At 44.1% G+C, this 27,313-nt stretch overlaps 1 protein-coding gene across 1 annotated transcript in view; it reads right to left on the reverse strand.

Annotated features, from left to right (window-relative positions):
- The window catches only part of CAMK2G (calcium/calmodulin dependent protein kinase II gamma), a 119,842-nt gene extending 92,838 nt beyond the window's left edge, over positions 1–27,004 (reverse strand). The window contains 2 exon segments of the mRNA XM_032115569.1: positions 24,889–24,983; positions 26,797–27,004. Of these exon segments, the coding sequence (XP_031971460.1) occupies positions 24,889–24,983; positions 26,797–26,861 (160 nt within the window). The 5' untranslated portion in view covers positions 26,862–27,004.
- Between the last annotated feature and the right edge of the window lie 309 nt (positions 27,005–27,313).

The following is a 27,313-nucleotide window of genomic DNA, read 5'->3' on the forward strand; positions in this document are numbered from 1 at the left end:
ACCACAGGAACAAAGAAAGTGAAGACAGGTCTGGGGAAAGCAGCTACCAAATTGCCCAGGCAGGTGTGGGAGGAAGGGGTTTCAGAAGGAAGAGCCAGGTGACACCACCAAAAGCCGTGGCTGGCAGGAAGTGCAGTGCCAGACTCACACTGATGGCAGCCTGCACTGCTGTGGGCTAAGATAAACCTGTCTTGGCCTCTCTGATCTGCAGCACAGAGAAGACAAGATAAGCAGAGTTCAGAGAGAGAAAACACCCATTTTACCAGGAAAAGAGGGGATTTGGAAGAGTTTGCTTTGTTTATCAAATAAGCAGGTCCTCATATAGAAGGACTTGGGGCAGTTTGCTTTCCAACATCAGAGGTGAAAGAGGGCAACGTATCTCAGAAAACCAAACTGCTGCTGCTCTAAGGTGCTTTTCCAGTCTTCTCTGCCTCCTGCTGAGTAAACATATTTTGCCCTGTCCGGCTATTCTGACAAGAGACTGTCCTTAGGAACTTCTGGTTGCCTTCATGATAACAAGGTGCATCCTTTAGTCTTAATGACTGGGCAAAATCAGTTTGTACTCAGTGGTGATCAGATGCTCCCAGGAATATAATTTGGACAAGAGAAACAATGAGTCATATTTTGGCAAAAATACACCAGATCTTTATTTTGCATCTTCCTGTGTTTGTCAGTGCAAGGCTGCTTCCCTCTGCTCCTCACACTTTTAAAAGAGCAGTAACTATCACCACTCCCCCCTCAAGAAAAAAAGCTTTATTATTTCTTCTGATTTTATGCTGAAGCATCATATTCCCAACATGTTAACTGTCTTCATCGTGTCTGAGTTATGCAATAGGAGAATTCAGATTCAGCTCCAATTTAAGATAACAGCTTTATTCTGTGATTCCCCAGCCTGTGACTGCAATTCAGTGGTCCCATTACCACTGTCAGCTTGGAATGCACTTTGAGATCACTCAGCTTATGAAATTTTATTACAAAGATAAAATATTTACTTCTGGTTCAGTTCATAAGATTCTGATCAGCAAAGCTCTGTGGGCATCACCAGACCAGCTCTAATAATCTACCTCAGTAGACTAGAGTGATCCAAAACATGACAGCTTATTAGCAAATATTTCATATTATAGGAAAGATCCTTCTGCTCAGCACATAAATTGTTAAAGTCTCCATTTACTATGTAGAAAATACATGTTAACATATAGACAGGTCATGACTAAGCATCAAGAAGAACAATTTGAAACACCCTTCAAATAAAATACAGATCCAGCATTTCATACTGGCTGCAAAAAGAACACCTGGCATTTCCTATGACAACTTCTAGCACTGGATTTTCAGATGCTTTAAACAGCAATTAATTTAGCGTAATAGCTCCAGCCATAACCAAATACACCATTTTACAGAAGCACAATCCAAGACTCAAAATCGTATGCAATTCTAAAAGGCTGAGGCCCAGTACGAATCTCTGGTTTTCCACAGATGATGCCTGCCCAACAATCTGATTTGCTTTGACCAGACATTAGCTACTTCTAAAAGAATGGAGACAGACAGGAGGGAAAAGGGAGGGGAAAAAAAAGGAAAAAAAAAAAAAAACCAAAACGAAAAAGAGGGGGTATTGGGCTTTCTGTCTGAATGTAATACCAAACCTCAGCAGACACTGAAATGCAATGACCTCTTATCACCACATAAGCTGTGAGTAAGGTTTTTAAGGAAAAGGGCAATATTATCCCAGAGATACCCATTTGCTATAGGTGCTTCTAACAAAGGGCACTTCTTGGTGTGTCCTCTTCCATACCAGCTACACAGAAACTATGCTCTAATATCCAAACGTTAAGTGCACTTTGAAGTGGCACCCAGCCATTTACCCTGATTCACTCCAGTCAAAAGACATTCTGGACATCTTGGAAGTGATGGCAGATTGTGACAAACTGTATCTTTGTTCCCCAAGCTCTTTTGTACACTTTTCACAAGTCATAGGAAGGGAGATTAGAAGGAGGAGAAGTGGCCCCTACTGCAAAAGACATTCTCTCTTAGCAAAGGATTCATAGATGAAAAAGCCTTCCTTCCCTACCAGTCAACAGTTAACCCAGGAGTGCGAGTAATAAAACACTGGATTGCAGCACTGAATGACCAAGTCAATGAAGAGAGAGGGGAAGGACATTTATATAGACCCAGAAGGCATAACACATATTTTTAAAAATGGAATACCTACGTTCTGTTCCAAAATACCTAGAAGTTAAAAAAAATAGCAGAATTAACATTGTCTATGCAAATTGGTAGTGATGCCACATCACAGATATGATTAGAGAACACATGATTAAATGTTTGATCCCAAGGAATGCTCGACAATAGGAATGTCAAGATAAATTATGCCCAGCAGATGCATGGGTGCTCAGTGCTTCCATCTCAAAAACAGACTAGCTAAGGAGAGCAAGAGGCAATTAATAAAGTCCAAGTTTTAGCCCAAGCTTACATCATGGTATTCAGGTTTGCTGAATTACTTTTTCCCTTCCTTCTGTTAACACCTTATTAGAAGATATGAAATTCTAGGGGAAATCATCTCTTTTGATTTTTACGTAAGGAAATCCCAATCTTTTCAAACACATCAGTCTAAGAAAACAGAGCAGACATATCCTTACAATTCTGGGTCAAACTCACAAATCTTGGACTTGTGGCAATGTACAGCAGGAGAGAGCAAGACAAAAAGAAAATCTGGCCAAACACACATGCAAAGCTGGCACTGGTGAGTGGCTTTGGCCGTCAGGCCACAAAACACTTTGCACCAAGAACTAATTTCTCCTCTCACCTACAGAGCAGCGCTCTGCACACCCTCATCAGTGCTCTGCTCCCCACTGCACTGCCAGCCGCCTCCTTGATGCACTGGCCTGCTTCCTGTCCAGCAAGCTTGCAGCTCCACTGGGGATGCAGCAGCTCACCATGCAGCATCTTTCTCAGCTCCATTTTAAAGGAAGCTGCTAGCCAATGCTCCTGCATGCCCTAGGTATCCACTGGATTCCAATTTCCACACAGAAACCGTCTCAGAAGTCTGTTTTCTTTTCAAGAAGGTGACTGTCTCCCACAGATGGCTCAACAGTCCCTACAGTAGGGGTTGAGTGCTCAGTGGCAAACACTCCAACTCTTCCACAAAGGATACACACATGTGCGAGCATATAACATATCCTGAAAAATTACATGAACCTCCCAAAACCTGCTAGAGGCAAGGACAAAGTGGTTTGAAATTCTTTCTTTATAGCACAGAAATAGCTCCTCTGTGAGCAGACACTGACACCTTTCTGCTTAGCACCAAAGGATAAAGAGACAGAAGAATCGCCACTGAGCTGGACACTGTTTATCCATCTAGGACTGCTTTGAGCATGTGATCCTGCCACAGATGGCAGTTTAATAGAATGGTGCCTTCTTAGACAATGAATTTCAATTAAAACCCTGAAGGGTGTGGTACCATTAACTTGAGTTGGCAGCCAGGGTACAGAACCAAGAAATTAAGTCTGTCTTCAGCAATCAATGCTGCTCCCAATGTGGGAAAAGAAACATCCCCTTTATGTAAAAATCTCTTCTCTGTCCAAAATGTGCCCACTTTGTCCCATAGCATGGAAGTTCTCCCAATATACAGAACACCTATAACCACAGAAAGCCGTAATTCTTAGCACAAACAGAGCAGTAAGAGAACAACCAGAGAAATCCTTTTCAGTGAAGATGGACAAGGTGGTCCCATACTAAGTAAAGCTATTCCAAGTCTGCTGGCTGGCATGACAGGCTGTCCTAGCTGAAAAGGAAATTATTAAAATGTACGCGGTAGTGTGATACTGAGTGGTAGGACACTAAGGCAGAGATATAGGTAGCTTCCACTTCTGTAGACTTTCCCTGTAATGCCTCACTATTTACTCATATGAACAGACATCATCCAGGCAGTCTCCTTGTGTCTGTTCCTAAGCAGGAATGTAGGGGTTTTTGTATTTCAAATCCAATATAGTCATTGCCAATCCTTCCCTTTCCTTAAGCAGGATTATTCACATATTGAAAAGCAAGGCATATCCTGTCTAACTAAAACAGCACATGATGCGGAGGTGGCTACACACTAAAATACAAACATAGCCAGATGAATAATTATGTAAAAAAACCCACTTTCCTACTCCATGCAACTGCTCTGCGTTGTTGACTCAGATGTGTTCATTTGAGCAGACAAAAAATGGGTTTTACTACTGCTGCTCCCACTGAGGTTTGGGAATGCAAAGCCAAGCCTACACGCCCCAGTCTCAGCTAGGTTCAGTCTGGGAAGCTCTTTAGCTCTAGAAGCCCCAGCTCTGCAAATCCCCAGCGGGAACTGCAGATCACAGGCACATTTGTAGGAGAATAATTAGTTTCAGAGCCAAGACTGTGCTCCTCCCCCACCCCCTAAATTAAATAAGCCAAGAACGAGTACACAGCCACCCAGTCATTCTTGGAGAATTATTTTTCTAACTAGCTCTGCACTTTAAGGATGCCATTTTTCATTATTGTTAATAGGTCTCATTAACTAGAAGCTCTTAAGCACAAGACCATTACTAAATGCAGTTTACACTGCACAAAAGCAATGCCCTTATTGTGGCAAGGGCAGGAGGGAAGGAAACAGTTTGCCTTTCCATAAATACCAATAATTCAAAACCAAGCACTATTTGCCCTTCATTTGGATTCACAGTTATTCCAAATTAGTAGACAGTTAAGAGAAGGATGGTTTTAAAGATCTCCAGTTTGCAATTAAGCTATACCTCATGACTTAAAAATGAACAACACTTCATTTTAAAACAGAAGCAACTGGAACAAGAAAAAAAAAAAAAACTAAAAAACACCCCCACCTCCTCTTTTTTACTCAAGCCAAAATTTCAGACCTTTCTGGGGTTTGTGATCACATCATGGATTTACAAAGATATGCAACCACATCCTTAAATTTCAGGCACATAGGCAATGTAAAGAAACAAATACATATTTCCCCCCTGCCACCTCACACATACAGACTGAACAGTGAACTCTCGCTTCTGCTGAAAGTCTGAAATAATGTGTGTATTTGGAAGCCTAAAGAGAAGCCTGAACAAGAATTTCAATTGTATGAAGCTACAGAACTACTGAGAACAGGGGAAGTTGGCTTCTTCCTATGAGAGTCAGCCCAGGCAATAGTTCAGAGGGGTGGGGACAAGTTCAAGAAGTGGGCCCATGCAATCTCCTTAAGTTTAACAAGACCAAGTGCAAGGTGCTGCACCTGGCTGGGGCAACCCCAGGTATCAATCCAGGCTGGGGCATGAACAGATCCAGAGCAGCCCTGCCGAGAACTTGGGGGTGCTGGTGGATGAGACACTGGACCTGAGCCAACAACGTGCACATGGAGTGCTGCCTTCAGCTCTGGAGTTCCCAGCACAGGAAGCACATCTATTTGTTGGAGCGAGTCCATAGGAGGGCCACCAAGTTGATTAGAGGGATCTAATCCACTTCTCCTGTGAGGAAGGGCTGAGAGAACTGAGATTGCTCAGCCTGGACAAGAGAAGGCTGCAGGGTGACCTAATTGCAGCCTTCCAGTACCTGAAGGGAGCCCACAAGAAAGATGGAGAGGGACTATTTACAACAACATGTAGTGACAGGACAAGGGGGGATGTCTTCAGACTGGAAGAGGTTTACATCAGATATTAAGAAGAAATTCTTCCCTGTAAGGGTGGTGAGGCACTGGCACAGGTTGCCCAGAGAAGCTGTGCCTGCCCCATCCCTGGAAGTGTTAAAGGTCAGGTTGGATGGGGCTCTGAGCAACCTGGACTTCCGAAAGATGTCCCTGTCCATGGCAGAGGGGGTTAGAACTAGATGATCTTTAAGGTCCCTTCCAACCCAGGCCATTCTATGACTCTGTGATTCCATAAAAATTAAAATCCACTCAAGAGTCAGAGAAGTACCTTCTGTATTTGTTGTGGTGTTTCAGTGCTTCACAAAACCTGCAGAGTCAGCAGGGCTTTCAGTTAGTAATATAGCTGACACCACTACAACTTGTGCTTGAAAAAGCTAGCAACTTGTAATATCATTTCCCATGGAGAAGGCTTGACATCATACTCTTCATGATTTCAATTCAAATGTTGCTTAAATCAATGTGAATTTCTAGTCACGAACAGACACCCTGTTTGTTTGGAGGTCACCACCATATCATCTACAGAGAGAAGCAGAACAATGTTTATAGCTCCAGTGTAAAAAGTTAATTCCAACCATGCACCACATCCAGGCTGTTCACAGGACTGAGCCTGGAAGAATAGTGCTTCATATCCTCCTTCACAATATTAACATTCTTTTATTCATATGAGTTTAAGAAACTGGGGGTGGTAGGGAAATGCTTCTTAAGTGTCTTTTATGTAAATCTGCACCACACAGAAGTTCTAAAAACAGCATCCTGGAATGCTACATTTTCTTCAGGCTTTCCTTTTGCTATCTCCTCCTCTGTCCCCCATCAAAAAAATCCCTAATAAACTAGCAGAAAAATCTTTGCAATCTGGAGGCCAAAACATTATGTGCAATAGTGCTAGCATAGGTCCGTGCATGAGCATTAGTCCTCAGCAGCATTACACACTATTCATACCTGCTAAAGATGAAAACAAAGCTCAAGTGCAAAAAGACAAATACAATTTCCAAAAGTGGAGAAAGTCAAGTCATGATAGGTAATACTGTCAGCTCCTAAATTTAATATACACTCATTGCCAGACCACTAATTCATTTTGTCTCGCGTTCTGTAACCAATGGTGTCTGAAACCTGCTAATTCAGGTAGAATAGCCACAATTTAACTTGCAACATGCTGGAGCATTAGGACAGACAGATGGCAGAAAAGACAGACTGAAAAAAGATAGTGTCTGGATGGCCTTTGCTGCTTTTTTTTGTTGTTGCTGTTGTTTTATTTTGTTTGTTTTTTGTGGTTTTTCTTTCTTGTTTGTTTGGGGTTTTTTGTATCAAGACACAGGATGAATCATTCCCAATCCTGGAATCGAATATCCTCTCCTTCCTCCATCTTTGACTCTCCTGCTCTGGTGCTAGGAGAGCACCTTCCTCTCCAAAGGGAAGCCTGTATTCTTCTCTGAAGTTATGAAGAAAACAACTGTCAATTAAAAAAAAAAAAAAAAGATACGGATCTGTGTTTCAGGATGATCCCAGTCACACTGTACAAAGAAAAGAAGGGATTAATCTCACAATGCAAAACACAGAAAAAAACTGAAGAAACAAGTCTGTAAGCCCTTTACTTCTTAAAAAGCATTCCTCTTCAAATATGCTGACTTTAATTACACGCAAGTTTTTCATCCTTTTTTTCTAATCTACAATATTTGTCTAAAGGCAACAAGTTTGAAATGAATTATTGAAAAGATAAATTTTCAATTCGTTGCATAACCACATTTGTTTTTTGTTACAGAAAGGGCAGACCAGAGCATCTAACTAGTTTTCACAGTACACTTTAATTAACCTTAATCACATTCCACCTCTCCCTAGTATTTTCCTTTTCCCTCCACTCTCCCTCTTATAGGGCTGTTCCTTTCAGCACTGCCACAGCATGTTTCTGGCTGTCCTCTAAACAAAACCTGAATCACACTATTTGAAAAGTAAGCAGTATCCCCAGAATACACATCATTAAGTGTAGAATAGCTGTCTGGTCATTTCCTCAAGTTTTTTATTCCTTCCCCTGGACCAGCTTTCAGTTAATGACAGATCTTCAGCTCTGTCCCATAACTTCTCATTATTCCTTCTGATGAGCTAACAGTAATCTTCTTAAACACACACAAGATTTTATTCCTCCCTGCATGTCAAAGGATGTTCTGCTCTTGAAGACTGCATATTAGTTTGACATTATCATATGGTCAAGAGGGCCTGCAGCAGTATACCCTGTGCACCTACAGCTGTTTCCTGTGGAAAGACTTCAAATGCCTTAACCATGCATTAATATGGATGTTTCCAAATTCTCCAGGAAGGTAGGAACCTTTGCACTAACAGATTAGTTAGCCAAAAAGACACAGCAAGAGCAGGGCAGGAACAGTTTCCTGACAGCATCCCATAATCTAAATTTTCACAACTGAATCAATTACTTAGATCCCAAAATGCAGACAATTTTAGAGTTTACCTAAATTCTTGTCATAAAATTGGGGTTTTTAAATTCTTAAGTACAGTTGCTTATCTTAGAGATTTAAGTTTTCTTTTTTGCCACCGTACTTTTACACACATCAGAAAATAAACTATTAGAAATGTTACTCTGCCTGTTCCTGAAGTTATGACTAATACAAGGAAATAATTTTACATCTAAGTGACCTCCTTTAATTTTTCTGATTAGTCTTCAAACACACACACACAAAGCCACTGTGTGTTTATTGTCATCTAAGAGTCTTCTGTACCAACAGCAGTCACCTCTGATTGAGTTTTCAATCCTCATCACCTGGAAAAATCACAGAAAGGTAGAGTCCAAAGGCATACCAAATATAACATATTTTGGAGCTGTATTACATAAACAGTAAGCAAATCGGAGTGAAAAGTAGTACAGAAAACACATCAAAATATTACTCCTACAACCAGCAAACTAGACCACAACTCCTTGTAATACTACATGCTTTAGCCCACGTTATTTTTTTGCCAAATGCCCACAGCTTTTTTTCTACCTACACTCTTATCACTGTTACAGCAAAGACTATGACTTGGACTCTTTTCCTAACTCATCATGGCTCATTGCCAAGTGCTCTGGAAAGCACTTGAAAATTTGCATCTTTCTCAGTATTTCCAAGTGTAAAACAGGGCTAATACTTCCCTGCCCACTAGTAGTACTGGGAGGCTAAAGGATGCCTAATGAAACCTGTTGATGCATTACACGATTGACAGGAAGAACAACAAAGTAAGACTGAGGGTACATGCTTAAAAAAATCCGCAGGAACACTTTCCTGGCGGTGCAGAGGAGCACACTGCAGTGGAATGATGACATTGTCTCAGGTAGGGGAATACAAATTTTGGAAGGACAAAGCCTTGGGGGCAAAGAGAACCAAGGTCCCAGAAAACAAGACTGAACACCCATAGGTGGAAGCACATTAACAAAACCTTGGGAAAAACCCTACTTGGAAGAGGAAGTTCCTGGCATTGATTGCCTTTACCAACATATGAACAGAAACCATAAGGCTCTCCCTGTGCATGAGGGGCTACACAAGCTCCTTCTCAAACCCAACGCACTCCAATTCAGCCATCACTGTCAGGGCTGTCCAAGCCTGCAGACCGACTGCATCCAGCCCCGGCTTTCCAATACACATCTGTACAACATGGCTCTTGAATAAAATGCTGCATGATAATGCAGCCACTGGTCACCAAACAGCTGGATTTTTTTTAATGAACCAAGGAAATGTATGCTTGAATGAAAGTAAGAGAAGCTCAGGAGGGAAACAATACCTCAGAATTTCTGCATGCTCTTAATACTGGTATTCAGCAGAACATCATTCTTCACTGCATAATGCCATCATGCATGACACACGCTGCGGGGCCCATGTCCATGCAACACCAAGTCTATATCTATTGCTTCTTTTTTAGCTGTTCCAGCCAGTTGGGAGAAGAAAGGATGCTGGAAATGCTGCCTTGATTTGATATTTGAGAGACATGAATGAGAGAAGTAAACTCAATAGAAAATCTTCTTAAAGGCACAGATAAATGACACTGTATCCCAGTGCTGAATGACTTCTCTCCAAAAGAGATAATACCTCTGTTAAAATACGCTCTTCTGACAAGAAGGAACATCAAGCCTCAGGGGCTTAGAATAATTAAAAAAAAAAGGTCAAACCATCTATTTTAAGGCTAAGTTCCCCTAGTTATGCTAGGAGAACTTTAAATTAAGCAGAGCAAGCTGTAAATACAGAGCAGCTACCCAGACATTTCAATGAGAAGACTTAAAATGCACACGTGCCACACCAGATACCACCTGTAGCAGAGCCACCAAAATACTTCCGTACCAAAGAGCAAAGCACACCATGTATCAGTAAATCCATGTGGCAGTTAGGAACACAAGGCAGCAGGGACAGAGATGGCGTGGTTGCCTCCGGCTCCTGAAGAGCCTGAGAACTTCATCCAGTGCATATAAAGTGCTCAGGCACTTCTAGGTATTGTATGGAAGCAAGACAGCAAGAAGATGTAATAAAAGTTACCACTCACCAAAACAACTTTAAGTGTGAGGATTACTTAAAAACATGCACAGGCTTATGCATGTATGTTACACACATAGAAAGAAACTGTTTGTATGCAAAAGCATAAGAGGAGTTTCTAAGCACTGATAACTTTGAAGATGCTATCTAATCAGGGAGGAGTCTCCCCCAGTGTTTCTGTAACTGGGTTCTCCTGCAGGCAGCTCTCAAGGCTCTGTGTTGCACAGGCATAGCACCCACCCAGAGTTGAGACTGCTGCTACCATCTCTGCACTTCAGCCACACCAGCTTCCCGATCCCAACAGCATCAGGCCTGAAAACCAAGTTAAACTTCTCTGTTACCTTGATCCAAAGCCACTCAAGGGGCTCTGCTTCCTAAGCCCTCTTCCAGGAGTACCATACAGGCACACAAAACCTATTTCCACATCTTATCACTAACCTAAGACTCCACACGCACTTTTCTCAGACCCAGCTGCACAAGATCCTGGTTTCCAGAGCTCCACTAAAGCAACCCCTTCTACAGCTGCTCCAATAAATATGAAGATCTGAATAGATGTCCAGTCTACCTGGAAAACAAGTATCTGCCATCCCCACTACTTCAATAATTTCTTACTGAATGGTTCTTCTGAACTTGTTTTCCTGATCCAAGGTATGAGACCGAAATGGAAAAGAGATGTGCTGCAACACAGAGGGAACAGACATCTTCAGAGAAAGACCCACGTGCTCCTTAAGCCAACACTGACACCAGAGACTGTATTTTGTCAGCTCATGGCCTTGTTCAGCTGGGCTCTGTAATTTACCTGTATTACATTCATGTTTTGTTAGTTATAGCTGCCATAAGGATCAACTTTTTTGGATGTTGCAGGCCACAGACGTGGGGTGGGAGAGGTGTTTCAAAAGAATAGGCACACATACCTTCTCCTCTAGCCTAGGCGGGCCATTTGGCAGCAACCCAGTGCAACATAATACATCCAGTACAAGGAGCAAATTGCCTGTGAGGAACTGCCCTGTACACTGACACACAGCTCTGCAGCACTGACATCCTTATATACAAAAAAAGAAAGAGGGCAGAAGCAAACTCCACTGCAACCAAAGAAAGGCTTTACTTCTTTCTTCTTATTTTCTTTTTTCCCCCTGGGCTAATTCAGAAGCCCAGTATGCTTTTCACAGGGAGTTACGCTGCACAGTCACTGGGGCTGTGTCCCTGAGCACCAGCAGTGTACTTGTAAGGAACTCATGTCCCCCACAGGCACCCTTACAAGAGTAAGATCAGGCATGCTATCAATGAATTGGGAGTCCTTCCTGCATCTCAGTGACATTTTCATCACCATAACTGGCCACGGGTAGAATATCCCAGGAAGCAAACCCTAAAAATAACTTATTACAACAAGTCAGACAGTCTCCCAGCGAAAGGGGAGGGAACATTGCTTACACACAGTTAGCACAATTTGGTTATTACAAGAGGGAAAACGAATGCCCAGAGAACAGGAGAGGCAGAGAGGAAACAGAGGAGGAAAAGTGGGTGGTGAATCATACTTCAATTTTTTCACCAATGACTGTCAATTGCAAATGCTTTCCCAAGTGGAAATAAAGACATTGAAGTAGAAATTTGGAACTGAGTCTGCCCAGAATACTTTTAAATACAGTGAAAGAGAGAGCCTTGCCTGTTAAGTGCCAGAATGAAAAGCATTATGCGGTCCTGTGGGGCTCTCTCCAGCAATGGCCCAAGGGGCCCCAGGTATCCCCATGGGTCCCTGTGAGCTACAGAGGAATTTCTTCACCAGAATATCCTCAGAAACTTGTGGATGGGGAACCAGGAAGCAATCGCACAAGTGCTCCTGGTCATGGCTGATAGCCAGGCAGGCTTTCAAGGAGCTTCTGCTTGCTGGAGAAGCAGAGGAGAGGCAGGGGAAGAGCAGAACAACAGGCCATCCACTCCTCAGCCACATGCTTAAAGCCACAAGCTCCCCAGCCAGCTTCCCTGACATGCATTGGAGGGGCTGCAATCCTCACAGAATTCCCTCAGATGGCTCATCTACCCCACTTGTAAGCAGGCCTACTGCACATGTGGCTCTTCTCCTCCTCCTCATAGCAATTCACTCAGCAGCAGTCCCCAGTCTGCTGGGTGCAACACCTGAACAGCCAGGGCAGTCCAACTGACTCTACCTGTGGGCTCTCTCCCTGGCACCACAGCATCTCCACGGGTCACTGGCATCATCCTCTTGTGCCAGCACGTGGTCCCTCTGACAGCCCATGCAACAAAGCACAACACAGTAGTAAACTTGCAACCCATGGGGCCTCTCTGCACTTCTGAGTGACGTGCAGAAGCTCACAACAAGCTCCAAATTCCAACAGGACATCCTGTGTAAGAATGGAGTGTGCTATAAAGACATCCTGACAGGATTGGCCCTAAGCAAACACCTGGTTAGACTCTGTGGCAGAGTGAGGAGGGGAAAAGCATGAAAAGATTTTCCAGTTCCAGGACTGCTGCCCACTGTGCTTTTCCATGTTTTCCAGCTCCTGAGCAGCTGATGCATACACAGGCACAGAAGGGAGGGGCTCCTACCATCAGCAGTGCGTTGCCATCCCTTTCTCCTCCTGCAAAAAGTCTTTCTGAGTAAGTTTCCCTGTGCCCTGGGGAGGACCCAGCCACAACTGCAGACACTGGGCTCACTTGCACTCACTCCCTCTTGATTTACAGAACTTCCCTGCTAACAGCTGCATTGCAGATGAACTCTTTTAAAGTGGACATGCAGTAAGTGAGACAGTAGGACACAGAGCTGCTCCAAAGGCAACACAGGCATATCAGCACCTTCTCTGCTGCATACATAGTGACTGTTCCTGTGCAAGAACTCCAGCAGCTCTGTCTTAACCCCACTAGCCACAGAGGGTCCTGAAGAACATAGCCTAACAAAGAGAAACCACACCAAGTGAGCTTATTTCTGGACATGAGTTCCCTTCTTCTCCCCATCAGCTGATCACATCAGGTGTCTGTGGTTTTGGATGAACCAGCTAAGTAAGTATCAGACTACAGCTGGTTAGCAGACAAGGTAACAGTGTGACAGGGAGGCAGATCTCAGCAGTGTCAAGTCACTGCAATGCAGGATCCAGGAATTCAAAGATGCAGAAGGAAGAATTTAAGTTCCTCTGGCTCAGTCGAGCTGCACGTTGTCTTGTTCCTGAGCCAACCCCCACCACCCCTTTAGATAAGGTAACTGCAACCATGAGACCCAAGTTTTGTTGCCAAGATGGGGAAGAAATTTTGGCTGTGTTTTCAAATGAGAAAAAAACTTCAGCAATTAAGATTTCATAATTCATCAGGAAGATAAGAAACTTCTTGACTGTTCGTGAGGTGGTGGAAGGGGAAGATTTTTAAGCTCACCTTCAGGACTACTGAAGAAACTAAATGTACAGAGCCACGAAGAGTTAACAAGACATAATGTGCTTCCTTAAAACTGTAACCAGGTCTGCAGCAACATAAACTGCTAGCAGCAACTAGAGTCACCTGAACTTGTCAGCAATATTTGATAATGATTATCAAAAAAACCAACTGCCTTGTGCCTCTTTTTTTATATATCTGATGCTGAACTTGGCTGTCTGGAGAAGACAAATGTGTTATGAGAGCTCGACTCCCAGTCTACTGCTGTAGAAGTACTTCCACACAAAGGACAAGCTGACCAACACTTCACTCCTCTACATCATCCTTATTAAGTGCAAGAGCAATTCAGACAGACAGAGAAGGCTGTGGATCATTGCTCTGCACTGAAAATTTTAATCCAGCAACTTCATAACAAGCAGCAGACACAACACAACATCCTAATCTGCAGAGCTGGCAGATTCTAAGCCAGATGACACACGAGTTAAACAAAAATGGGCAGAGCTGAAAGCCACTTTTCAATGAGCAGTCCAAAAATCAGGAATATTTAAAGTAACACAGGAGCTATGAATCACTACTTTAACTTGCACTGAAGAAACACATCATCACAATCAAGCTTTGTCTCTGCACAGGCACCAGTTATATAATAAAGCCGTGCAACTTCAACGCTCCTCATCTCTCTGACACAATCTCAACAGAGGACATTTGATACCCAAAGCTTACATGGACTGGCCCTGAGGCAGGCAAAATTAAACTTAACAGCACACCAATTCTTTTGGCAAACAACAGAAAAGTCCTGCTTGGCATCACCAGGCTATACTCTCTAGCAGCCTCCAAGAAAAATGTTCCAGCAAGTCCCTGTGGGTTACAGAGGCCAGTAAAGACAAGTTCCTCCTTCTACATCTATGTTTTCCTCCAGCCAATGGGCTATTTCTTGGCCCATTACCTGTGAAACGTTATATGTTTTGATATAAAGGAATATGAGGAAATAAATAAAAATTTAAAAAAACAAAACAACAACAACAAAACAAAAACAACCCCCCAAAAAAACAAGCAAAAAAAAAACCCAAACAAAAAATACCCACAAAAACAACAACAACAAAAAAACAACCCCAAAACCAACAAACAAAACCCCAAGATACACATGGACATTTTCAGAAGGGCAGCTACTCTAATACAGCAGAAACACTAAGTTTATTTGGCAGGCACTGGAGACCAATATAGGATAGGTTTTAACAAGCTGTTTTCCCTGAAAAAGCTTCCAGAGTACCCATGTAATTTGAAATGTGCATCTAGAAAGTGCATCCCAGAGAAAGCACTGGACTGTCCCCTATGAAGTCACATTTCAAGTCAGGTGTATGACATCAGGTATCTAGCAGCAAACAGAGCTGGATAAACACACACATCTCACCCATCTCCAGAGCCGCAGGAAACTTTACACACTGACTATATTCTGCTACATAGACAAGGATACCCGTTATGAAAGAAAGGTCCCTGTAAAAGAACCAGGAACAGAGGAAGTACTCTGAAGTTTAAGGATTTAGCTCTTCTGTCTCCTTTTTTCACCTCACATGTCAGGCTATGTCATACTGCTTCTCCTTTTCTCACTGCTCCCCCGGGATTGAGAAACCTCTTTTCAAAAAAGAGTTGTCTTCAACATCAAGAAACGACATCTCTGTCTTCACAGCTATCACTTACCACAGTCTACACCAACTGATTTATCAGAGATGACACAGTAACTGCATAAGATAAAGCACATCCAAACACTGAGTTACTCCACAAGACAAGCTGCAGCCTACACCAGCTAACTCAGGTGCCTAGAACAGGAGTGGAAGTGAAGGAAAGGAAACTGGCTTTGGAGGCTTAAAATCCTTGTTCTCACTTATGGCCTGTATTCACAAGAGCTTTAAAAGTCCACTGGGATTTGGGCTAGTGGGAAAGACCTATATCATTAATTTCCATAGATATTAATGTCTCATTTTATAAATAAATGTTTTAAGTTGAAGAAGCCCTTCTAGAATGAAACTAGTTTTTATTACCACAATTCTATCCTACTAAGCCTTCAGACAAACATTTTATGCTCGTATATTGCTGTTCAGAGGTTTCCCAGGCACAACCAGGTGTGTCTTTCCTGAAGCTGCTAGCAAGAAGGTTTTTTGTGAAAATTTGTGCTAATTTGCAGTACTGCAAACAACCAAGCAATACCACTTTTGCTATGGAGCACTGAGATCTTTGGCACTGAGTGCAGAAACCCCCTCACCAGCTCCTTGCTCCCCAGCCAGCTGCAAATCATTAATTCTCCTAGGACCAGTCCTTATCATGGTCAGCCTCCACAAAGGAGGCTGCAGCACAGGGTAGAAAGGACTTCCTCAGACTCCAGTGGAGGGAAAACTGCCAAGCTTAGCCTCTCTCGTGTACTGCCTGCCCACCACGCTATCAACTCTGATATGCAGGGACACTGCCTCAGCTCTGGGAAGGGAACAAAAGCACTATGCAGGGTCAAGACCACTACTAGCTCTAGTAGTGCTGACATGGTTTTGCATCAGGCATTTTCAATGACTACAGTCTTGTGCTATCGATGACAGTAGTGCAGGCTGGTTAGAATCATGTTTGATAGTCTGCAACCTGCAGGCAACACTGAAACTTGATTTGTGTTAACTCTAGTGCAGAAAATCTCTAAGCACAATGTAAAGAGCTAGAGTTACTTGTAGAATAGAGGGAATAGAAAAAAAAAAAGACCAAAAAGGAGAGACCGTCTTTTCCCACTTCTTACATTTCACCTGCCAAAGCAATGCAAATCCTGATGATTTATGCAGTGAAAGCAGGGTGCATTCACCTCCTCTTCAAAGAGGAAATTGGTCAGAGCAGTGTTGCCCAGAGTTTAGACTGGAGGAGGAACGCCAGTCTGCATTCCCCCCTGCCATCCCAGTGGCTATAGGAGAGTGAGCCTGGTATTTCTCACTAGGATACTGTCCTTCGTTAATACATCATCACCCACCCTCCTCCCTTCCTTCTCTCCTATGAGAAAGTTTAATCCTTTGGCTCACATGCGTCTGGTAAATTTTTCAGTCCCTGTTTGCCACTGTCATCATGGCAACAGCCCCCAGAGATAACCCACCAGCTCTGCCACAGCAGGCAGCCTGCCACTCCCTGCCTGATCTGCCATTTAGCCTTTGGCTCGTAAGCCTAGAAAGAGCTATGCCCACTCCCAGGCTCATCTTCACAAGCTGAGAGATAAGTTTACATGGGGTTTGTTTTTCTTTAAAATTAACTATGTACTCATTCCCACAATGCCTACTCTTTACTCTGAGACAATTCTCAGCTCAATTTTTGGGACTCTGACAGAATTGCATGAACAACAGCACTGCAAAGAGATGCTACCTTCGCTGCCTCAGAAAGAAAAGGGTCTTGTGTTTAACAGTGGAATCACCCGTGGCTTCTAGAAAAGAGAAAAGATGAGCTAGCAACCTTCTGTGCAGCATCACACTAAGCTGGACTTGTCCCAGTGTCACAAATAAGCACACTCCAGCCACAGGTAAGACAAGATCTCATGGCTGTGGATGCTTGGACAACAGCTAACTCAGGATGGGAACTTTGGACGGGAGCAGCAGGACACGGGGTCACCAGAGAGATACGTAACTCATGCTCCCAGGAACATAACACGAAAGTTATATGCACACACACATTCTCTGAAAGGTCATCGCATTTACTCAACTCACATCTCAGAGACGGGGAATTCTCCCTCTGACTCTGCCAGGAGCAGAGCGAGACAGATCCTGACACCAGGAGTAAAGCCATGGCTATCTCCTCCTCTCCTGACTCTATCATAAAAAAGCAAGATACAACATTAACCAGCTCTCTCACATCTCTCAGTTAGTCTCAGTCATCAGTAATCAGCCGCTTGCACCAACAACCACACTTCCCAGTCTGCTCATCTAAGTTGTGGGAACAATAGGAACTGTGTAATATTCTCTGGGAGGAAAGGAGGAGCGTAAAGCAGCATTACTAAAGGACTATTTTCAATCAAAGCATTATAGTTTAATGTAATTACGGGTTAAAGTAACTGATCCATGAGAAACAAATGAATATTCAAAACAAACTCAAAATTAAAACAGAAAGAAAGGCAGATGAAGAGTAAAAGGTGAAAAGAGCTACAAGGAATCAAAAAAAAACCTATAGACTCAGTTTCACCAGAAAGTTAAATTCATGCCCCACTTATTTTTGGCTACCCCGCACTGTTCAGAAAGCTTACTTCTATGATACTGCCAGCCCATTTCTTCAGAGGTATTCTGCAACTGTTCTCCAAAAATCAGGCAGCAATACCAGAATGTTTGGGGAGATGTTACCAAAGTATAAAGTGATATTTAAATAGACAGTAAATTTAATGAAGTATAAAAAGGAACATGATGTCAGCCTAATTCATAGGGCCCCAATTTTTGAAGCATTAAGCTTATTGTCATAAGGATCAGCAGCAACTACAGTAGTTTAAGTTATAGGGTCACATTCCCTCCATACACTAAAAAAAAACCCCAAAACATCTAGTGAGCACCTCAAAATTTTAAGGATTCATTTGCCCATCAGAAACCAGTGCACCTCTGTTTTGCCAAAGATGACTACTCTGAGCACCAACATCACTTCTGTCGCAGGCAAACATACAATGATGTGAGATACTCCACATTTCTTTTTTTACAGCATTCAAGGCTTCTTTCCTGTGCTGGTGACCCTAATGCCAGGCAATATTGCCCTCTTCACCCAACCAAGACAACAGCAATAGCTCACTCTATAGTCAAACACTGGCAAATGAATGTGGTTTGTTTTTTTTTTTTAAGTCTGTTATGTTGGTAAAAATCAGGAGATTTCAAGACCACAGGAAACTGGTATTTTGGAAATACCAAAACAGGTGACAGGTCAGAGTTAATTAAAAGTGTGGGTAATGCCTTCATTGTCAGGGTTGTGCTCACAGACAGCACAGTGGAGAGAAATATTTGCATTAGCATGCTTCACTTTTAAAAACTGTTTTCACCCAATTTGGAGGGCCAGAACAACTAGAATACTTCCAGGGAATTGAAAGGAACAAAAATATTGTCATAGTCCTCTCTTAAAACAGTGAAACAGTGGTGCTAAACCATTGTTGGGGAGGAGGGCACTCTTTAAAAATTTCTTTATGATCTACAGATGAATCCTCCTCTGCTACTGATGATTTTGCTACTGTCTAGAGAAGGATTAAATTTGGAGATAGTGAAATCTCCATGCTACACCCCAAAATCAACAAAAAAAAGCACGTAGTTTTTTCACCGGATCCTTCCTACAAGAAATCGAAGTAGCTCTCCTTGCCCCAAATATCTACAGGGTGCTCAACATCCTACTCTTCACTGTAAGGGCACCTACAAATATTTCAGCCATGGCTGGCTGATCAGAGTAAATGCTCTAGAGCTAAGGGCTTCTGGACACGTGCAGGAGTTAGTCTAATCACATTTCTGCCATACACAAATCCAGTTTATATTGGGAAAACAAGAAACCCGACTCTCTCACCAAGCTCCTTTCTCTAACCTCGTGCAGAGCCAGTAGGAACTCCTGCCCAATCTGTGTGCCCACTTCCCCCCCCCGCCCCCCCCCATTGTTAATGCCGGAAATTTAATACTCAATGTGACCACTGAGAAGACAGACACAAGCTGAAATCCTGTCTGCTCTGTTCCAGCTCCTTTATAAAATATACAGCGTAAACTGAGAGGCAGCCTGGGGTAACCCCAACCATCACTAACATCCACAGTGGGAGGAAGCCAGCTTCTGGCCATAGTGAGCCACAGTCAAGCAAGGCATCCACCACTCGCCACCCCAACAATCTCTGCTGGCTCTCACTCCAGGGCATTTTCCTGCCTGTACTGATATGTTGGGGCACGCAAAAAGCCAGGCCAACCGTCAGCAGCTCCCCACTAAGTTCCCAGCTCCAACCTCTCCTCTGAGGTCAGGGTCTCTTCTTTTGCACAAGCCCTCCTCTTCTCCAAACACCTCTTCCAATGAAATTTCCCCTAGTGGTATATATATATACACTATTTGAACCCCTCTTCCCCTATGCAGGGGACTGCAAGCAGAGGCAGGTAGGAAGAAGAGGGGGAGGCAGGCTGCTGATGGGAGGTAGAGGGCTGCTGTTTCTGATATCAGCTGAGGCGCCTCACCACCAGCCCCTGCTGCACTTGTGTGCTGTGGTGCAGAGTGAAGAGTTCAGCCACTTGCTACTCATGAGCCCACCCCACTGATTCCTCCCCTACAGCCCCCATGCCTTAGCACCCAGCATCTTACAGTAGCTCCACCAGGCAGTTCCCAGCCTCATACCCTCTGAGGGGTGTGCAGCAGGCTCTGCTCTGCTCCCTACTTCCCTCCATGTGTGCAAAGACTTCCAAAACATTTCCAACCCACTGCAGCTGGTCTGCAATATATGCTCCCTAACCACAGCATCTCTCAGACTTCTGCAGGCAGCAAAGAGGAGGCACGGGGTGGAGCTGGGGTGCAGGGAAGCTCTTCACTCAGCCCATGCTGCAGGAAGGGCAGCTTCTCTCCCACACCAAATGACTGGACCTGATTTGGCTGCTCAGCTGAGCAGACATGGTTTGATTTGCCATTCCCTCCAAGAAAGGACATTTGTCCTCAACCTGCAAACACAGGAACACACAGAGGGCACCTATCACAGGACATTTCTACACGAGTCTGGCTTTGCGCTTGAGCCGTCTGTGACCGGTGTTGGGCTTGCCCACCCTGGCAGAGCCGGTGGCCCCGCTGCAGTGCAGCGCCCTGCACGCAGCCAATTCCAGTGGTGTGTGGTGCCCCATACGGGACTCAAAGCCTGGCAGCCGCAAGAGCAGTCCCAGGGAGTCCTAATGCAAGCAGCAGCTACGAACACGTACAGAACAGATCAAGAAAGATGTTAGGAACTGATGCTGCTAAACAACCTCTGCAGCATTCAAGCTCTACGTTTTAGCGTCCAGGGAAACTACTTCTGACACCTTCGACAAAACACATTGTAAAGCCCAAATCGGCAACCACTACAGAACCAAAAGCCAGGACAATAGTGGTGTGGGAAAAAAAGCAGAGTTGGAAGTATAGAGAGTGCTTTTTTCCTGTTGGGGTTTGATACACAGAAGTAATTCCCTGCTCCTCCCACAATCCACATAATCTCCTACAGGAACAACAACAAAATAACTGGGTAGACTGCAAATTTTTATCCGGTTTACAAATTTGGAAAGATGAAGAACAGGGAGAGAAGCCACCTCTATTTCACAGTCAAGAGCAAAGCCACAGTAAGGAGAACACAGTGAAGTGGACTAACTTACAAGACAGCTGTTTTTAATTTTTTCATCAAGAGATGTCACTTGCAGGAGTTAAAAGATACAGATTTTTTCAACAGCAAATTAAATTTAACAGTAGATGTAATACACAGAGATTTTTTCCCCCTGCACTTAAAAAAAAGGGCAGAAATACTACAGATGGTGGCAGGATCACTAAATACTATTTGGTATAAAAAACATACTAAAAATTATCAAATCCTAAAGCTCTGCCTACCTCTTTCCACAGCCAGACTCTCTTGAAGTATATGCTGGCAAGTCAAATTGGGGATATCTCCCTACTGCTACTAAAGCTGCTACTTCTCTCTTGATCTTTTGATCACTGCAAGTAATTTTACTTTATTTGAACTTCACTGTAGTACTACTTGCTATGAATTTTCATGTTCAAAAAGTATTCTGGTGGAAGCCACAAGACAACTTTCAAAAAATTACAGTTATTACTTCCCTCTACCCGTAGTGCTGGTAAAAGTCTGTGCATTCAATCCCATAGGAATTTCGGATGACTGAAGCATTGTATTTCCCCCATGTGTAATAACCACTGCTCTTATATGTCAGCTCAATGCTGACTAAGGTGAAGTCTGTTTCCTCTCCCTTTCCACAAGCATTTGGACCCTATTTAACATTAAACTTCTTGGCATGGTCTTCACTGGGCAGTGTTAAGCATCAACACAACATGAATAATAGCAAATACTTAATTAAAGTCAAAATATGAATTTCAATTTAGACCAGCTCTTACTGACAAAACTTATTTAAGAGAGAACAGGCATCCAAAAATCATAGACAGTATAAAAAAGAGACTCTCCTCTCAACAGCTGACTTGGTATCTTACGAAGGGTGAAATTTACTAGACTGAAGCTGTTAGGACCAGCACCTCATCCATTCTCCTTGCTTTCACAGAGAAGCCCTGTAAAACACCATGCCTCTTCAAGTCTTTACCCTTTAATTGCATATAATTCACCCTGAAGCATTCCTCTTCCTCATTTTCAGCACTTCCCAGTAAGCTATCTAGTATTTCTTCATCATGAGTCTTGAAAAACAAAGGTAACAAGAAGTACTGCAGGAGGAGAGCAAGGCTCTGTTACCATTGCCTTGAACAGAATCAAGGAAAGCACTACAGCAGGCAAAACTTCTGTGAAGCAGCAATGGGCTGTACATACTTTGCAGCAGCAGCAAGATGCTGACTCTTGAAGTAGCAGTTACTGCATCAGGTGTCCATACAGGTTCAAATTCTGCTAGGGATAGTAAAAAATGTTACATGTAGCTATGCTTAAGTTGGAGAGGGGCTGGCTGTCCCCAAATAAGGGAATATTCTGGCTCTGTGACCATGCCTAGAAGAAAACCAGCAGCATGGGAGGCAGGTCAAGAGGGTGAGTTACCCTGTGCAATGGACAGCATGCAGCTGGGTGCACAGGAGAGCCCCGGGCAGAGGTACTGATGGGCAGAGACATGGACACCCCAAGGAGAAGTGCCAGCTTGGGGAAAGGACACATCAGGCAACATATATCCAGGATGCTGCAGAATTAACACCATAATTCTGCTCCTCAGGGAGACAGCTTTCTAAAACGCCTTTTCCCGAGACTTTCATTTTCACGTTGCTGAATTGAATCTCCCTAATCACTGATTTACAGCTGCAATGTCTAAATAGCACACACTTTTCCTTCAATGCTTTAAAGACCTATTCCAAGGTGAATTCACTAACTTCCTATCAAAATACTCAGTCTTTTACTGTAAGTACTTTTTGTACTTACTCCTTGATCTCTCAGCAAACACAGCTGGAATAACTGAGGAACCTACATATTCGGTTGAAGTCACTATTCACTTTTCACAGATTTCTCAGTCCTCAGTTAAAACTTCAACACAACCTGATCAGTCCCTTGTTTCTGATATTCTTCTGTACTAGCAGAAACATACATTTTCTTTCTTGGTTCTCCTCACACTTACCCTACCTAACCAATACGTTTTTAAGTATAACATTGCCAGCTGCCTCAAGTTAAGTAGCTGAAAACCAGGTTAGCAGCCTTCATGTATTTTATTTATAGGAAGGTAAGAAATCTAAATAGTAAGTATAGATCAAAACATGCCCTGTATTCACCCATACTTACTTTTCCTACTTGTTGGGTCATTAAACTGTCATCCCCTTATTACGAAAAACAATTAGAATCTATATATTTCTCCCTCTATAACTCATTGAGTGACCAAACACTTAAAAATTGACTCAATCAGTTTTTCTGAGCATTTTGGACTTCAGCTAATATGTTTTTGAATTTTGCTTCAACTATATTCAGCCTGCAGTTTTTCCCATTAACTTCAATACCCTGTCCTTTGTAAGATAACAGTTTATCCTTTGCGAACAGTTTATCAAATTGCCCGCTCCCTTCTCAAAGCGGCCTGGTGTCCATTAACATCTGAGAAATGGCTCTCCTGAGCTTTAGTCCTCACTACAGGATGGACAGGGAAGTCTGCAGAGCAAACACAGCATTAATGGCCGTCAGCAAAGCAAAGCCACTCTTCAAACCTCTCCCATATTAAGTTGAACTAATTTTGAACTCAAGAGATTGGATATCCCACCTAAATCAGCAGGCACTGTCACGTGACCATTGAGGGGACACTGATTCTCAAAAGATCTGCAGCCCAGATCAACAATCATTAACAATCCAGGGCTCCACTGGTTGGCCCCCAATACGACCTCATTCAGGCTAAATACTAAACACCTTAGCACATATGCTTGCTTCCAGAAGTAGAAAAACAAAAAAAAAAAAAGAAAAAAAAAAAAAAGAAGAAGAAAAAAGAAAAGAAAAATCACTGCTTGACAGCATACTACCACTGACACTACTTCTTCATACAAACTACAGTAAATGGAAATTTTTCACTGTTCTTCAAACTGTCTTCTGCTCTTATCATCACGTTTCATATTCTGGCAAAAAGGAGAATACATATTCTATTTTTCTTTTTTGTAAGGATTAGGCAAAACATTATTCACTTCTAAATCATTTATTAAGATCATTTGCTTTCTCCTCCCGCTTTTCTCTTTCATTTCTCAGTCAACCCCAGTATTAAGCCCTCTACTCCACTAGCAAGATAGTCAAGGGCTTCATACATTAATTTTGTCAAACCTGAAAGGCCTCTAAAGATTTACAACTTTTCTTGTTCACCTTTTCTAGAAACAGTTGCCTCTGGCATCTCAACTTGTTGCACTCCCTGTTGCAGCATCTTTCACTGCAGTTCAGTTTCTCTCATTGTCCTCATCCATCCCACCCACAAGGCAATTTTAATCCCTGCAGTGATTCCCTACACATCAGAAGATACATAATTCCTTCATACTCTATGGTCTACTACCCTTTGTGCATATGTATGTCCCTGGAAAACAGAAGACTAACAGCTTGGGAGAACAGTTAAGATCTTTTCTCTTTTCATAACACTACAGTCTAGTTTCAGGTTTTGTAAGTCTCCAGGACTTAGAAAGCACAAACCCCTTGTTCTAATATGTCGAGAAGTTAAATTGGAAAGATTTCTCCATCCAACCTATTTCTGCTGTTGAAGGCAGACTTTTTAGTTTCCAAACACACCACCTTTAACTACAGCATGAAAGGAGCAAGGCATATAGCATCTATCTTTCAAAAAAATAATCACATCTGTTCTGGTAAGACAGATCCCCTAGGTAAAAAAGACATTCAGCAAAATAAGTCTGCAACACTTCTCTTTATTATGAGTGATTGGTACACACACACATAGATGAATCTACCTCTAGCTCAGCTTGAAGAAGGAAGATCTCAAGAAGAAAAAAGACAACATCACTTTACAGAGTATCCATTTCCAGACACAGGAATTTTTCTATCATCCCACACTACCTTCTTTCAGTCTCCTCTGTGCCACACAACTCAATTATTTTGAAATGCTTAAATAATGACTGAAACAAGAAACTACAGATCCCTTAAATATATTACAGCCTCAACTCCGGTGAAGTATTTTTCTACTAATATACAGAAGAAAGGTATATAGAGACACTAACCTCTGGCTGATAGTTTTTTGGTGTTGATGATTTTTGCAGCATATTCCTGTGAAGAATTTTTCTTTACACATCTGCGGACCACAGAGAAGGCTCCCCTGGAAGAAAAATAAAGAGGGTAGGTGCTATGAAACTGAAAATGAGAATATAATAGCAATAATTCCTGTCCCAAGAATGGACCAGATTAAGGACAGGGCAGAAGACATACAGAGGAGGGACACAACACCTGAGAATCTGATGAACAATGCATGCTGTCTCATCAGCAAAAAACTTAAGTCTATATGGTACTCAAGCCTCCTGAAGACTCCTCAAGCCCCCTCACAGACAGCGCAATAGGAAGAGCACACTGTGTGGGGAGAAAGAGACCATACAGCCACAGAAACAGGACATAAAGGGATTGATAAACAGGAGTCAAACAGCCCAGAAAGGCGCTGTGAACACTAGCCAGTAAGTCCATCTCCCAAAGACAGCATCCCTGGCAGCCAGAGCACAAAACCAGGACTCATTTCTCCCATGTTCAAGTGCAAGCTCAGTCACAAATCACTGCAACACTTTGAAAAAGTTACTAGTTCTCTTATATCCTTCAACCCACCTGCAAAGGGGGATAAGCATGTACCTATTAATGAAGTAAGTAGAAAACTATGAGGCTTTGTACATTTTCTCAAGCTGAAACTATTATTATAACTATTCCAAAGAGAATTCCTCTTGGAGAAGAGGTCTGAGAGAGAGAGAAGAAGGATTTCTGTGAGGAAAAAGAGTGAATACAACAGAGACCAAGGTGAAAAGATAGAGACTGAAAATCTACAGGACTACACAATGAGCACTTGAAAACAGCCCCTTATTTTTTAAAAACAAAAAACCAAACATGGTGGGTAAAGAATAACAACTAGCTTTACAGGAAAGATCTGAAAAGGGAAAAGGACAAATATGAGAAAACTAGCAGTCCTTCAGATCAGGAATACAAACCCGTGTCTAAGGGCAAATGTACGTATTTCAACTATGAGAAAGGGGAACAGAAGCTGCACAAGGGCCCCGCATACAGTTAGTCCTACAGGGAGCCTAAAATAGCTTGAATCCCTCCAATACTGCGGAGTCCTGCCTTTTTATCCCCTTCCTCAACCTCTACATACAAACCAATGAGCATCAAGGTGAGCACCAACACCGGGGCCCGGGCTTGGTGACACACAGCTGCAGCAGTGTGGGGAGGGACGGGGACACCGGGCTGGAGAGAAGAGATGCAGCAGAGCCCAGCAGTTGGTGCAGGAAGGGAGGGAGCGAGCAGCAGCACCCACGAAAGCACCGTCCCCATAATCCTACCCTGGCCCTTTCTACTCTGCTTTCCTGCCCAACTGGGCTCCCCTGCAAAGCCCTGTCCTAGGGTGCAGCAGCAAGTCTGCCAATGCGGAGACAAGTGCGGAGAGAGGGAGGGAAGAAGCGAGGGAAGCAGGGAGGGAGGAGAAGCGCGGTGCAGCAGCACCTGGTCCTTTCACAGGGACAAGGAAGTGGGGACTGAAGCATCGCGGAGTGACTGTAACAGTGTCGCGTCCCAGCGCAGAAACAGTTGCAGAGAACGGCAACGTGTAGCTGGGAGACGGTGCGGGGAGGAGAACAGGGCGGCCAGGTCCCGAGGAAGGAAAGGAGGGAAGAGAGGGAATCTCGGGGTGCAACAGGAGCGCGCAGCCCAAGACAGGCTGCGGGGCGACCCAAGAGGGCAGGAACACCTTTCCCTCCGGGGGCTGTGCCGCTAGGGTGGACGGGGGTCTGGAGAAAAGGATTACAGCGCGACAGCTAATCCTCGTCCAGCTCCCGGGAGAGCCGGGTCGCCGGCACAGTGCTCCCGGCAGCGCCGGTGGGTCCCGGGGCCGGGGCGGGCGGCGGGGCGCGGCGCGGGGCGCACAGCAGGCTCCGTACTTGCCAAGCTCCTCGTAGAGCTGGTACTCGTCGGTGAAGCGGGTGCACGTTGCCGTGGTGGCCATGTTCGGGCTGCGGGAAGCTCAACGTCGCTGGGGCATGGAGCAGGACTGCGGGGACGGGCCGGGCGGGCGCGCTGTTCGGCGGCCTTCCTCCTGGCTCGGCGGGGCGGCGCGGGCTCCCCCGGCGCCCGGCTCGGCGCTCCCCGCTCCGCCGTGCACAGTCACCGCTCGCCGGGGAGGGGAAGGAGGCTGAGCCTGGCCAGCACCGCGAGAACTGGCTCGGAGACACCCCGCGCCGGCCCCCTCCCTCCGCCGGCCCCGGCCCGCCGCGGGGTGTGGCCGCCGGGGGCGCTCCCGGGGCGCCCGCAGCGCCGTCGCCCGCCGGGGGCTGCAGCCGGGGCGCGGCCGCTCCCCCCGCCCGCGGGCGCGGAGCGGGCACTGCAGTGAGCGCCCCCGCCCCGCGCCAAGGGCGGGCGGACTGCGGCGGGCGCGCCCCCTCCCCACGCGCTCCGCAG

The sequence above is a fragment of the Corvus moneduloides genome, chromosome 8 (assembly GCF_009650955.1).
Source record: "Corvus moneduloides isolate bCorMon1 chromosome 8, bCorMon1.pri, whole genome shotgun sequence".
Lineage (NCBI taxonomy): Eukaryota > Metazoa > Chordata > Aves > Passeriformes > Corvidae > Corvus > Corvus moneduloides.